We start from the raw sequence: 14,599 nt of genomic DNA, 5'->3' as shown, positions 1-14,599 counted from the left end.
GTGTTTCTGCTGCTCCAGGCGCATCTGTCTCTCCTTCTCCTGCTCCTGCAGGCGCTGAATTGCGAGCTGCCTTTGCATCTCCAAGTACTCCTGCAGTAACCAATCACAGTCAGCTTTCCCTCATCACATGATTCACAGGCTCAAAAGAAAAGCAACTTGCCTGTTTTTTCTGCCTCATGATCTCTAGTTTCTGGGCGAGTTGGATTTGTCTCTGTCTCTCTGCCTCCTCGGCAGCCCGTCTCAGTTTCTCCCTGTGCTCATCTCTCAGAGCATTCAGTGCCGCCCGCGCGTCACGCACCTGCGCCAGTTTGTCCTGAAGTCCCTCATAGTACACTGACCGAGAGAGAAGACAACATTTTTAAAAGCACCTTTTAATTCAGAATTGTTATGGACGATACTTTGAAACTGCAACCCACCAAGCTACAATATATTTGCAAACTCTGTGTCATTTGGAAAGAGCAGTTATCTACACCGGAAGTTACTAACAAAAACATCAGGTTAACAGCAGTTTCTAAATATTATAAAGGTAAAAATAATAATAATAATAAATATATAATATAATTTATTCTGATGTTTACATTTAAACGGATTCATTTTCAAATTATTTACTTCTAATTATTTGAGTAAATATATTAAACAAATTTATTTGCAACAGTTGAAATGCATGTGATATTTACTATCTCTAAATGGTGGGAAATCTAAATAAATAATCTCATTTATTTTTATCATTATTTAAACTGAATTTGATTCATTATCAAATTATTTGTTTCTGATAAATAATATAAACTTATTTGCAGCAGTTATGCATGTGTTATTTACTAGCTGTATTAATTATATCAGGGTATATACAGGAATTATGGAGTTAAATTTAATACCTTTAAGACCTTTTTTAAGACTCTTTCCATACATTTTAAGACCTCATCGCCACTCCAAGTTTTAACCGGTTACGTCAGCAACACTTTAAATTACATTTACTATATATTGATTGTAAGATAGCACAATTAACAGACTTACTTTATGATAACTCCTTATCAATAAAACATAATTTAGAAGGGGGAACGAAGCACAAGACAATTAATTGAGTGACTAACCAATGCAACCCAAGAAACAAGAATTAGACCAATAAACAAAACAACTGACAAAACTTATTGAGGGGGGGAAAATAAAGCTCTCCAAGCTAACAGGACAATGAGTTCACATAGTATATTCAAAAGATGTATTTGTCACATCAACTCAAACCATAGCTGTTTTGTGGAACACTTCTCATGACAAACATCTGACTGATCAGACAGTTTACCTGTGATTACAGAGTGCTTGATTCGATGCAGACTTGACAGAGTGCAAGTACTGCATCTGATCATGTCTGAATGATCATGGAAGGTAAAATAATGATCACAACTATTACATCATTTTAATTGTGCATCCCAAGCCCATGCCAGTAAAAAAAAAAAATAATGATCACAACTATTACATCATTTTAATTGTGCATCCCAAGCCAGTAATAAAAAAAATAAATAAAAAACAGCCCAAAGTAGCGCATATTTATCATAAACACAGCTCAAATGCCTCCTCCTAGTGTGGCCCAAAACATTTAGCACAGTTTTATTACAGGTAGAATGCAAAATATGAGTACAAGCATTTCAACCAAATGTAAATTTATGCAATATTTCAAACCTTTAACCCACTGGGGAAAATCAACCCATGGCAACAATTTAAAAGCAGCCCAATTTCGTGGAACAACAACAACCCTGCATCCAACATGAGCTGCAGAAGTTTGACTGATCATGGGTCAAAAGTAAGGAGAGATAACTGACAAGATGTTGGAGGATTTACTTCTCAACAGATCCCGAGTGCATTGACAAATATCTTTTATTGTAGGATGTGCTCCTTTTACACAGTGCGCACGCGATCGCGAAATCGAAAGTAAATTACGACAGCGAGTGCTCATTCAAAGGGGATTTAAATACCCCACATATTGATAGCGTAGCCCTGATGCGCAAAAAATGATATACAATATTAGAATGTTTGCGGAAGCGGACACAAAAATCTAAATGGGAAAAAAAACACAAAAATGGGAGCGTGCGGTAATGGTCAGAAATTCAGCGAGAGCAGGATCAACAAGCCCCGGCGCTATCACGCAGCGGCACAGTCAGTCAGTGAGAGCCGTAACAGATGACGTCAAATCTTGCAGGATTCCATAAATAAACTACGCAGAACCCCACTATTCGGACAAATATACATAATGAAAAGATGATACAAAATGTAATACCTTGGAAAATGGCATTTAAGACTTTTTAAGGGCCTTAATTTTCTCTAAATTGATTTATCAAATTTTAATACTTTTTAAAACCCCACGGACACCCTGTATATATTGGGAAATCAATTTTATTATTTTATTAAATATTATGTAAAGAATATTTGCAGCAGTTGTTATACATGTGTTATTCACTTAGCTTTAAATTGGTATCCGATGTGGATTATTTGATGGCTGATAGACACACACATACACACATATATATATACACACACATATACATATATCTTGGCCATCAAATAATCCACATCGGATGACCACATATTATAAAAATGGTACTATTTGTTAACATTTGTTAGTGCATTATGTTTAATGAACTAACAACTGAACAACAATTATGGTCCATTTAAAATATTTAGCCATGGGTATTATTTTTATCCAAATGATTGTTCTGCAAACTGTAAAATGAATTCTAAGTATTCAATAGCAAAAATCATATATGGTGTTTTTCACTACTTGGCATTAATAAATTAATAGAGGAGGTTTTGGATCCCGTTTACACCTTTATTTAGCACTGCGCGTGAATGGTGATACCAGGTGGAAACGGGTTTGATACACAAATATGCACACGTGACTCACGTCTCTTTTCATCCAGCTGGTTGAGTATTTCCAGCAGCTGAGGGTGCATGTTGTTGATGGACTGAAAGAGAGAGAGCACAGCGCTGTCATTGGTGATGCTGCGGCCGCGCATGTGGTTGCTCTTCATGCGGTTAAGGAAGGTGGTGACAGCGTTCTGCAAGGCCTTCAGGAACTGCTCATGGTTCTCCTCAGATTCTCCATTCTGATATTGCTGCTGAAGAGACACAGATGCAAGACATTCAGCGTGGAACATGATAATTTTTTTATGATTATCCATTTTCAGTGCTCAAAGTACCTCTACTATGTTGATGGGTTGGACTGAAGCGTGGCTTTCCACTGGTTGGCTGATTGGCACAGGCTCAGCCAGTGAAACTGGAGCAGGAGCAGAGGGGGTGGGACTCTTGCGAACCTCTTCCTGTTTCTTCTCCCAGTAAGTTCTATTTAGATAACGGGCCAGCTGAAAATAACGAAAATATTATTTAAATACACTGATTGGGTTTTTCATATACTACCATTCAAAAGTTTTAGGTCATTTTTTTTCATTAATGTTGGTTGTATTTAAATTTATGCTATTACATTGCGGATACAGATTAAGCATTCAACAATATCTCTCTTATCACTCTTTTTTAAAATAAAATTTAACTTGGACAAAAAATATTTTTTATGCATTCTGTAAAAGTTTTTCTGGGTCCATTTAATTTTTTTTAAAAAGGTCCTAAAAAGTTTGTTCTGATAAAAATCGTTGTCTAAACAAAAAATACTTAAATACTTGATACTCTGCAAGAATGCATTAAATTATTCAAAAGTGACAAGACAAAGTAAAGACATAATGTTACAAAAGGTTTCCATTTCAAATTAATTCTGCTTTTGAAAGAATCCTGAAAAAAGTGTCACAGTTTCTGTAAAAATATTGAGCAACACAACTGCTTTCAACATTGATAATGAGAAATGTTTCTTGAGCAGCAAATCAGCATATTAGAATGACTTCTGAAAGATCATGTGACACTGAAGACTGGAGTAATGATGCTGAAAATGCAGCTTTGCATCACAGGAATAAATTACATTTTAAAATATATTCAAATAGAAACAGTTATTTTAAAATGTAATAGTATTTCATATTAGTACTGCTTTTACAGCATTTTTGATCAAATAAGTGCAGCCTTGGGGAGCATAAGACATTTTCAAAACCATTTTTTAAAGGTTTTTTTGAACAGTAGTGTACATAATTATATTACAGTATTGCCATATTTACTGTACTAATACAAATTCTAAATTAAGGCCCCATCCACTAGGCTTGCCACGATGGACGGTGCTGACGGTGATACCGTTGTTTAGCCGCAACACCGGTTACGTCACTTGCCCACCGCGGCACCGACCCCCACCGTTGTTTTGATTTTCTTATAGTAATAAAAATCCTTTAGTTCAGTAAAAGAACAGACACTACAATTAAAAACGGAACACGGCTGCTCAATGCAGCGTGCTGAATGACAGTCGCATCACAGATCAGATTTAATTTATCCAGCGAGGAGAGTGAGTCGAGCTGACTGACAAGAAGAGTGAGGTGAGGCAGACAAGACGATGGCGGATGAGGCGGAAGCGCCTGTTTGGCAGTACTTTGGATTTTGAAAAGCCTGTTGACTTTTGCCGTTTATCTAAGGTGATTTTGGAAGGTTTTTTTTAAACATTTGGTTCTTATTTAATTGGTTCCACAGTGTTTGCTGATTTTTACTTTATTTAAACTTTGTGTAATTTATTTATTTGATTTGACATCAAGGTGTATGCCCTGCCTACAAGCTTTCTTATTCGTTTTGCTAATAAGCGTTCTACGTTTCTTATTTATTTGGTTATATATTATACATGTTTACTCATTTACAGTTTTGTATACCTATTTAAACTTTATGCAAGTTATTTGTTATTTTATATTAGGCATTGCCTGCCCTATAGCATGGTGTATTTTTATTAATTTTGTTAATAAAAGTTCTGTTTTATATATATAGGCTAAAGTGAGTTTGACGTTGTATTTTGTTGTTGCATTCAAGGAATTGATGCCGAATTGCCGCTAATTCGAAAGTGAAAGTAAAATGCGCACGGCACTTTTAAGCTATTTAAAAGCGAAGGAAAGCGAGGAAATGAGGGAAAATTAAAACGAATTAAAAACGATAAATTGCTTTACGCTGAATTGCCGCAATTTGAAAGAGAAAGTAAAATGCGTACGCCGCTTTTACAAGCTATTTAAAAGCGAAGGAAAGCGAGGAAAAGAGGGAACGCCCCTGCCCCCACGGTGATACCGGTATTATCGGTGTTGTCACACGTCGATTAACCAGTGGGAAAATTCTCACCGTCACAACCTTACCGTCCACACGGAGATGCCTTTAGCTGTATACGCATACATTTTGTATCGTATAGGCATTTCGTCCAGACGGATCCGGCGCTTTCGGACAGTGAAACCATTATTTTTTGAAACCGGGTCCCCGAGTGGATAAATCTGAAAAAAAATGCCGCCCTTGCGTTTTCGTGTGGACAGCGAATCTGTATATTTTCTGAAACGATGACGTCATCAGCCCACGTCTCGCTCCTAGTCAGACACCACTACGTCACGTAACAGCAACAAAAACATGAACAAACACTGAACGATTGACTTCTTATTAACTAACATTAACACAGATTAATAAATGTATTGTTCTATGTTCGTTTGTATACCCCGTTTTTAGTGCATCTCTGTGGCAGAACTATATAGTTTTGTGTCGGTCTCGTGGTTTCATGTGGACGCAGATATTTCTTGAGACGAGAGAAAAAAAAGATTTAATAGGGAAAGCGCTGGCTTCATGTGGACGTAGCCTAAACAAACCATTTTTGGAGGAGCTATTCCTTTAAAATTATTGTTTTTTCACCTCTGGGTCCACGTCTTCAGCTGATGGAGCCGATGAGTTCTGAAAGGTAAAAAGAGAAACAATTTACCCACTAAGATAAATTTAGACAAGGCGTTTCAATCAATTACTTCAATGAATGTTTCTTACCACAGGTGAAGAGTAGAGAGTGCTGACAGGAGGGGCAGAGGAAGTCACAGGGGTGGGATCGGCTTTGGGGTATGCAGAGTAAGGGTTCTTCTGTCTCTGTAAACAAACACAATCATCATGCAACCCTTTATTATGCTGACAGAACAGCTGGCTTATAGACATTAGTGTACATACCATCCTCTCCTTCTCCTCTGCCTCACTCTGAGACAGTGCGATGGCCAGCTGCAGCTCCTCTTCCTCCTGCAGCGCGGCCTCATCTCTCTTAGGAGGCATCTGAGGAGCAGAGCAGCAAGAGGAGGCCAAGAAGAAACAAGGTGAGGAGAGGGAGCTACACACATTTCAATTACATTTTGTTTTAATTTAAATATTACCCGTGTACAAATATAGAAATTTTGTCTGACAATTATTTACGTGTTATGTTTTTTAAATACAATATTGGCTAATATTGGATTTTACAGATTAATTAGAAATAATTAATAATCAGTCATTAATAAGGGGTCAAATCACTGGCTTCCACTGATTCGGAGAAAAAAAACAAAACACCAACACTGATATGATCACTGAAATACTGTGCATATATTTTAAAGGTGAAGAGTGTAATTTCTACACTATTAACAACACCAAATGAAATTGCAATCTGTCTGTTTGCCCAACATAACATTGCCTCTATTATTGGTATGAATCTGATTAACTGTTATGAATATACACTATTGTCCAAAAGTCTGGAGTCAGTAAGATTTATTTCTATTTTTTGAAAGAAAAAATATTTTATTTAGCAAGGGTGCATTAATTTGATCAAACATGACAGCAGAGACATTTATATTTTTACAAAAGATTTCGATTTCAAATAAATATTCTTTTAATATTTCTAAAAAAAAATCCTAAAAAAACATCAACGTTCTCAAAATTGCTAATAGTAAGAAATACTTATCGAGCAGCAAATCATTTTAGAATGATTTCTGAAGGATCATGTGACACTGAGTAATGATGCTGCAAATTCAGGTTTGATCACAGGAATATATTACATTTTACAACAAAAAAAAGGTTATTTCAAACTGTAAAAACATTTTACGATATTAGTTTTTTTTTAAACTGTATTTTCAATCAAATAAACACAGCCTTGATTAACAGAGACTTTTTTTCAAAAACATAAAACTGTTATCATATTATCATAAATGAACTACTCCTAAAATGGCCAGCCATTTTTTCAGCAATTCTATTTGGTCACGCCAGTGACACTTCACCGTTAAATACAGTGTTTATTACTGACTGGAGTGGGATTGACAGTAAGCACACAAACTAGACAGTAATATGAGCTCTCACTCATGAGCCTCAAAATTGCTTTGCATTCAAGGTCCAAATAAACTTGGGCATGAATGATAAACTATTGGTTCATTGTCCGTTTCAATCAATTTGGTGGTATGCTCCATAATTGTGACGCCCATGAGAGTGAGCCCTCTATGAAATGCAACTACTTACTGATTCGGTGGGCACTACCTGAGACTGCTGGGACAAAGGGCTGGTCAGGTACTCAGGGGGAAGCTCGGGCTGCCCAGCGCTGGTGGCCTTCCCTTCAGCTTTCCTAGGAGGGGGAGAAAGGGAGGGGTGGCTGGTGAGGAGGAGGGGTTAGGAGACACACACATCCTGGTAAATCTCTAGGCGTCAGCAGGCTTATGAACATGAGAAACCCAAGGGACAACTCCAAGAAGATATTACACAGATATAAATACATTTTCTAACAAAAGATGTGGGGGGGGGGTGATTTTGCATTACATTCTGTGATCACAGAAATATAGTAAAACAGTAATATTGTGAAATATTATGACAATTTAAGATAATTGTTTTATTTTAAAATTTAATTTATTTCTGCTCTAGCTGTATGGAGTATATATGGGATAAATAAATGATAGAAATTTTATTTTTGTGTCAACTATTCCTATGTAAGGTATCATGAATACCCTTTCTCAAATAACAGAAAGAGCAGCACAATGGTAGGTATTTGTCTTTTTCACATATACTCACTTGTTGAGAAGCTCGAAGCAGGGCTCACACACACGCACCTCCTTCTCAATGCCAAACTTGGGAATGGTAGAGTACTTAGAAGAGCACTTCCCACAGAAAATCTGCCCACATGCCCTGCAGTGGTGCTGAATGAAGAGCCACCAGCAGTTATGCATCATAACATTGACTTAGATAGAGTACTTCATAAACATTATATAACTAAGGATAGTAGATTTTCAAATGCGTGGTATATACCTTTCGGGTCATAACACCAAACTGAACCCTACATCTGTGACAGTCCTCTGCATCCACCCAATCAGGGGCCTGGAAGAGAAAAGAAATAACAGACCCATGACAAACCAAACATCTCAGAGTGTGCAAAATGTACATGATTTACTCAACAGTGTTATTCTCACCCTTTCCGCTGCAAACATGGCATCACTCTCCTTGAATTCTGGGAAGACATGACCTGAACGAGTACAAGTGATTGTTTTTCTTTTAAAAAGTTTCACAGCTTGTCATCTTATTTTTACTGACATTTGAAAACGAATCAGGTATTTTTGCTTTTAAATTGCACTATGCATTGGAAAGTAATTGTATATAAACTGCTGCAGTGCATAACGCATCATATCAATCTGGTTCTGCAAATTTAGAAATGGATGCCCTTTAGAAATGCGTTAACCTGCGTAAATCTTACCTTCCACCTTCAGGATCTGATAGGTGTCCTGGATGACTTTGTACTTGGGCTCGTTGCGGAAAGCGTGGGACCAGGCCTGGATCAGATAAAGGATCTTGTTCTTCACGTTCGGTTCGGGTTGTTTCTGAACACAAAGAAGTCACATTCAGTCAGTGATGGCTTTGAAGTCAGAAGTCCTCTAACCGGTTAGTTTATAAAAAATAAAAAATAAAAAAAAACACACGAGAACAGAAAAATCTCAAGTATTTTTGACCACCTCAAAACCTTCTGTGATTTTTAAAGCTTACAGACCAGTAGGGTTGGGTACCGAACTCTGTACTTTTAAGGGTACCGACCGAATTGTGTTGGTACTACCAAGTACCGATTCACGTTAAATCAATCGGTGCCAAATTTCGGTACCTGAGAACGCATCTGGGCGCATACACTACAGACAGCGAAAGAGAGACCCTGTGACGTGATGTCACCCCTGCAACTCGTTCAAACAACACACAGGGCAAGCCGAAATGTTCTTGAAAGTGTGGTTGCATTTCTAGGGCCATGTGGTTTCTGCGAAAACGTGGACGGGATCGCGGAATCCATTCATAAAAATTACATTTACTCTATAGCGCAGAATGCCACAGAATTAGTCAATTTTGGACAAATAAATCAAAAGTAGCCACTGCCACTTAATTCGAATCGCGATATGAACGAGTGTCTGTGAATATTAAAATGCAAAAAGACGGTTTAAATATGAATCCTGCATGTTCCACTTGCCTCTGTATGTATGAATGGCGGAAACGCCGTGGTTTTGTTCACTACACAAATACTGAAGCATGCACGAGGCTCGCTGTGATTTTCTGCCTCTGCGTCTCACTATATGACGACATGAACACAAAAACCTAATCTCCAGAGCTGCTGCGAGAGTCACTTCATGAGAATTTTACCGTTTCATTTGAGAAAACTAGCATCATCATACTGTATACACACAGAAACTTCATGGCAACCTGTCAAAATAAAAGTACGGTTTAACATGTAACAGAAATATATTACTCTTGTATTACTTTTGTAAAATATAATGTACACCTTTAAATATTCCATTTTCTATCAAATTTAAATAAAACAATTAAATGATAAAAATAAATATTACAACTAGATTAATCACTTAATTGTAGAAAAAAATAATAAAATTATTAGCCTATTAAAAAAATTTTTTAAAGGAATATTCACACAATTTGTCTTCCATGTTTTAATTTCAACAGTAAACCTCAGTTTGTTTGTCAAAAAATAAAATGGTTTAATTTTAACTTGATTTAAAATAAATGTTTAATGCCTTCATTTGATTTTCAGAAAAATTAAAACAAGAATTTCTGGAAAAAAAAAAAAAGAAAGAAAGAAAAAGTTTGTAGGGCCCTATTCAAAATGTTGAAATTTAGACTTTTGGACTTATTTTTTCACTGAAATAAATGTTTTTGTAATTACACAGAGTAAAGTACCGAAAAAAGGTGCCGTCGGGTACCGACACCGATACCGGTTAAAATGTGAACGGTACCCAACCCTACAGACCAGCAAAATAAATCCAAGAACAGTGTGTTGTTTCTGATTTCTGCTGGAACTTCCCTCAGCCAAATAAACATGTGACGTGATGACACAATCAGGAAGTACAGTGCAGCATGAGTCACTGGGTTTAACCCACTTGGAAAGACCATAAAGGCAGGGCTAAAGACAACTCTTAAAGCAACAGATATCTCTATATTATAGGTTAAGCAGGAATCACCTTGAACAGCTCCTTCAGTTCTTCCATTGTCTGCTTACTGGCCACTTCATCATGAATCGTCTGGCCACAGTTCTTCACCACTGACTCCAGGACCTGTTGACAAGCAAATGCTAGCTTACACACATGACCTTGACTGATTGAGGCATTATACAAAAATATATTTTGGTTTCTCCCATTTCTACTGAGCAACTGATTATATCTACACCTGTGACTAATTTTGTACTTGACACACTCTGAGGAAGGCTGGATGGCCGAAATGCATCAGTGTGCAGTGTTCTAGTCATTTTTAATGTTTCTAGAGTGAGCCATGTTTGAATAAAGGCTTTTTAACATTTTGGAACTGGAAGAAGTGCCTTGGTTCCGTAGTTTCTATAGATATCATTTTGAACCCTACCAAAGAGCACCTTCTGGGACTATTAAACGGAGGTCCTTTCAGCAAGTAGCGCTCAAAATTATAGTATTTTAATTATTTATTTAAATATACTTTGCATCATTTATTTAATTTAATCTATTTTTATAATTTTTATTAAGTCATTATTTATTATTTTAATAATAAAATAATCTTAATATTACTTTTATTATTTATTTTTACTTTTCATTGTTGTTTGAAAATCCCTGGTCTACAGTGCTCTATATTTGTAGATGAACTACACTTACCTCAAGACCATAGAGCGCTACATGTGGATTTTTGTCATTGAGTTTTTTCTTGATGGCACCAATTGCATATTTAGCCCTGGTGGCGGGAAATAACAAAACGGTATATAAGAAAGTCAAAGCCATATTTATCACAACGCATGATTCCTGCTCTTCCAGTGACATACAATCACATCAGAAAATGTTTTATCTTACTGCGTATCGCCTTGCCGAATGAGGTCACATATCTGCAAAATGGACTCCCAGTCTGTCTCCAGCAGCAGCTGACTGGTAGCCTTATCTGTGAAAGATTGAAAGAGCACGTTTTATTGTCAAGTGTTATCAGAATTAATTAGTTAAAGGTCCGTTTACTAAAAACATGAGAAAAGGAAGCAGAAAAGACCATGTTCATGTTTGACGGTATAGTAAAATATCTCTCTCTTCACTGGTACATACTGATACCAAAAATAAATAGAAAATTCTACATAAGCAAGACATGTTTTCCACTAAATGAACACAAGAAAGAATCATATTTAATTATCATAATTTATAGGCACCAATATAATACAGAGCAATAAATAAACATGTACCAACCTAAATTACTTACATTACATATTATATAAGTCATAAAAATTAACAAAACGAAAAAATCTAATTATTAATTAATTCTAATTATTAAATAAAATATAGTACTGTATGATAGGGCTGCATGATTAATCGAATGCGATTGTCATGCGCATTTTGTTAGTAATGCTGGTTCTGTAATCAGCAGTAAATCATCATAACGTGCTTTCAGATGGAGCAGCATTTACTTCACAGAGCCGTAGTTCACTGACAAGTTACACAACAAAAAAAACAAACACAAAAAAATTGCAGACGATTTTATTGCGCGATTATGAAATCGTTCGCGATAATGACAGCTATTTGTGTAGCTTCTCAGTGAACTACGGCTCTGTGAAGTAAATGCTGCTCCATCTGAAAGCATGTGAAAATACCACATTTAATAACATATTTTTACTCCAAACTCACTTCATAACGTCAGTCGAGTGTTTGAAATAAATCCTTCTGTGAGATGATGTGGCTTCTTACACAGAATAAGGCACGCAACATATTTCATAGTATTTAAGCAGTGATAAAGGCATTGCATTATAAATATACTTTATTTTAATGAAAATTATAATAATAATAATATTAATAACTCCGATAAACCATATATTGTCATAATCGTGTGTTTATTAGTTACGTTGAATCAATGAAAGCAGTTGAATCTTGTTTATTCAGCTGCAGCGATAGGCATTTTCTGGGTTTCTTCTGCGAGGCGTATTTGGAGTTTCAGCGCGAGAGCGCCCTCTGGCCTTTGGATGGAGATTTACTGCTGATCACAGAACCTCGCTTCACTGAAAGATACGCATGACAATCGCAGCTTCTGTCAAATCGCAATCTCGATTTATCGTGCAGCCCTACTGTATAATGAATATTTATCCTCCTGAGACCCAGCTATGGACTTTTTGCCTCTTTGTAGATGACATTATATTTCAGTGAATTTCTCTGAGACCTCACATGTCATAGTTTTAAGTCTGGATGTCCTGTACGGAGCACATTCAGGACTTTCCAGAGATGCCAAATGATTGGATGTTTCACCATGGCCACTCCCTCTCCTTGGTCTTTAAAAATGGCTGACATTAATTTAGTGATAAAATTGTACATCCTTATGGAAATATGATAATATTTTGTAATTATAATTTAAATCTGATTAATTTTTAAATTGTTTGTCATAAATCAACCTCTCAGGAAAATGTTATGGGGTTTCAAATCAAAATATGACTTCCTGTTATGAAACAGGACATCATTTCATACATGCCCACTGTAGAGGACACAGGACTAAAAGCATGTTTATTATACATTTTGGGAGACAAAATAATTGAATAGGTAAACTAATTATATATCAATATTCTTATAAAATATTATATATTATTATGAAAATCAGGCCAATTACTGCTCCCATTATTACACTTATTTTTTCAACATGCTGTCCCAACAGCACTTTATTATGCAAATTAGATACAGTGTATAGATAACATTGTGCTTAATGGGGAAACCAGTTTATGGAATTTTTACACACATATTGCATAAAGCAAAATGGTATATCAAATAATTTTGTTATATATTTTATAACATAGTTGAGAACCATCCTTAAACAAAGTTAGGTATAAAAAAAATTCCCATTGTTTTTGCCTTTTCATGTCTATTCTTATCATTTTATTTTTTTAGAAAAACTGAGTCCTGGTGTCCTCTACAGAGGACATAGCATAACATATTAATAAAATATACTTTTTCAAAAATGTTATTTGACCATTTTTTTCTTATGCTAACAATGTAATGACATGAAAAAAAATACTAAATTCACAAAGCTTTTTATTTCTGGTTCTCAGGAGGATATTGTCCAGTAAACCACACAATCCCAAAAATCAAGAATAGAAATTACAACCCATATACGTGTGTGTGTGTGTGTGTGTGTGTGTGTGTGTGTGTGACAGTAACAGGAAGTTTCCGTTATGTGGTGAACCTAAATAAAAATGGGCAAAATATCCTCTCTCTCTTTATACAGAAGCACTCGATTACACGAGCAAACAGGAAGAGCCAACCTTGAATAACGGGAATACCTTCAAAATCCTTAAATTACACTTTTCCAAAAGGTATAAGCAACTGTAAACATAAAATATTGATATGAAATGCCATGACAATGTTTACACGCCTCTTATAATTGCCTGCTTTACAGCGAGATTTGGTGAGGACTAAGTCAACTACTTCATACACACTAAGCACAAAGTACACAATATGAGAAACGCATATATGATTTGTTAGTTTAAACCCTGCTTATACTATACGTAGCTTGTGAAAAAGAGGCCCGAGAATAGCTTTAGCTCAGATGTGGTGCTAACTAACTTAGCTTACGTAAAATAATGGATTTGTCAACTACAGTTACAACACCATACGGTTTACCTGAAAAAGATGTTCGCAATGTGATGTTTAAGTTCATGGCACTGGTGTGTTGAAGCTCCGGTGGGCAAAATAAAGACAATAGACGTTAAATGCTAACGTTCCCGTCACTGTTCAAGCTGTGCTAGCATTAGCATTAGCAGACACACTTTATCTATGTGTCAGCGATACATCGGTCTGTCAGTCGAAATAAACACTGAAAACATGAAATATAACACATACCCAACAGTCTCTCAAACGTTCCGCCGCCTTTGCCCATTTCTGATCTCTGATCTCGGGACGCTCTGTGTCTGTTTTGATGTTATTCACCTGTGAATAAGCGAGTTTCACTGCCGGGTGACATGCGCATGCGCGCACGATATGACGTAAATGTCAGATAAAAGTCCAAGTGACAGTGACATTATTTATCTTTTGACATGTTTTCATAATATATATATATATATATATATATATATATACACACATTTACATGGGCGGCGCTAGGGAGGGGACAAAAAGACAAAAGCACCCCCATCGCAGCTTTTCAGATTTTTTTTCCTGGAATCATGATGTAGCCAATTGTATTTAATAAATAAGCTGATAATAAAAAAGGAACTAAATAAATA

The 14,599-nt window shown here is 36.1% G+C and overlaps 1 protein-coding gene across 1 annotated transcript; it reads right to left on the bottom strand.

Moving 5' to 3' along the window:
* Window positions 1-2,898: 2,898 nt before the first annotated feature.
* On the bottom strand, window positions 2,899-14,350 carry LOC107599295 (hepatocyte growth factor-regulated tyrosine kinase substrate-like). Its single transcript, XM_016290841.1, is given in 15 exon segments — window positions 2,899-2,967; window positions 2,970-3,104; window positions 3,189-3,350; window positions 5,785-5,823; window positions 5,911-6,006; window positions 6,085-6,183; window positions 7,408-7,492; window positions 7,933-8,057; window positions 8,167-8,235; window positions 8,328-8,380; window positions 8,609-8,732; window positions 10,362-10,454; window positions 11,019-11,094; window positions 11,211-11,295; window positions 14,217-14,350. Coding segments are annotated over 15 exon segments (1,344 nt in total). The 5' UTR covers window positions 14,254-14,350; the 3' UTR covers window positions 2,899-2,901.
* Window positions 14,351-14,599: the final 249 nt, after the last annotated feature.

This window comes from Sinocyclocheilus grahami, unplaced genomic scaffold, assembly GCF_001515645.1.
Source record: "Sinocyclocheilus grahami isolate Dianchi unplaced genomic scaffold, SAMN03320097.WGS_v1.1 scaffold264.1, whole genome shotgun sequence".
In the NCBI taxonomy this organism is placed as follows: domain Eukaryota; kingdom Metazoa; phylum Chordata; class Actinopteri; order Cypriniformes; family Cyprinidae; genus Sinocyclocheilus; species Sinocyclocheilus grahami.
Note: the sequence above shows the minus strand (reverse complement) of the source record. Positions and strands in the feature narration are given on the sequence as shown.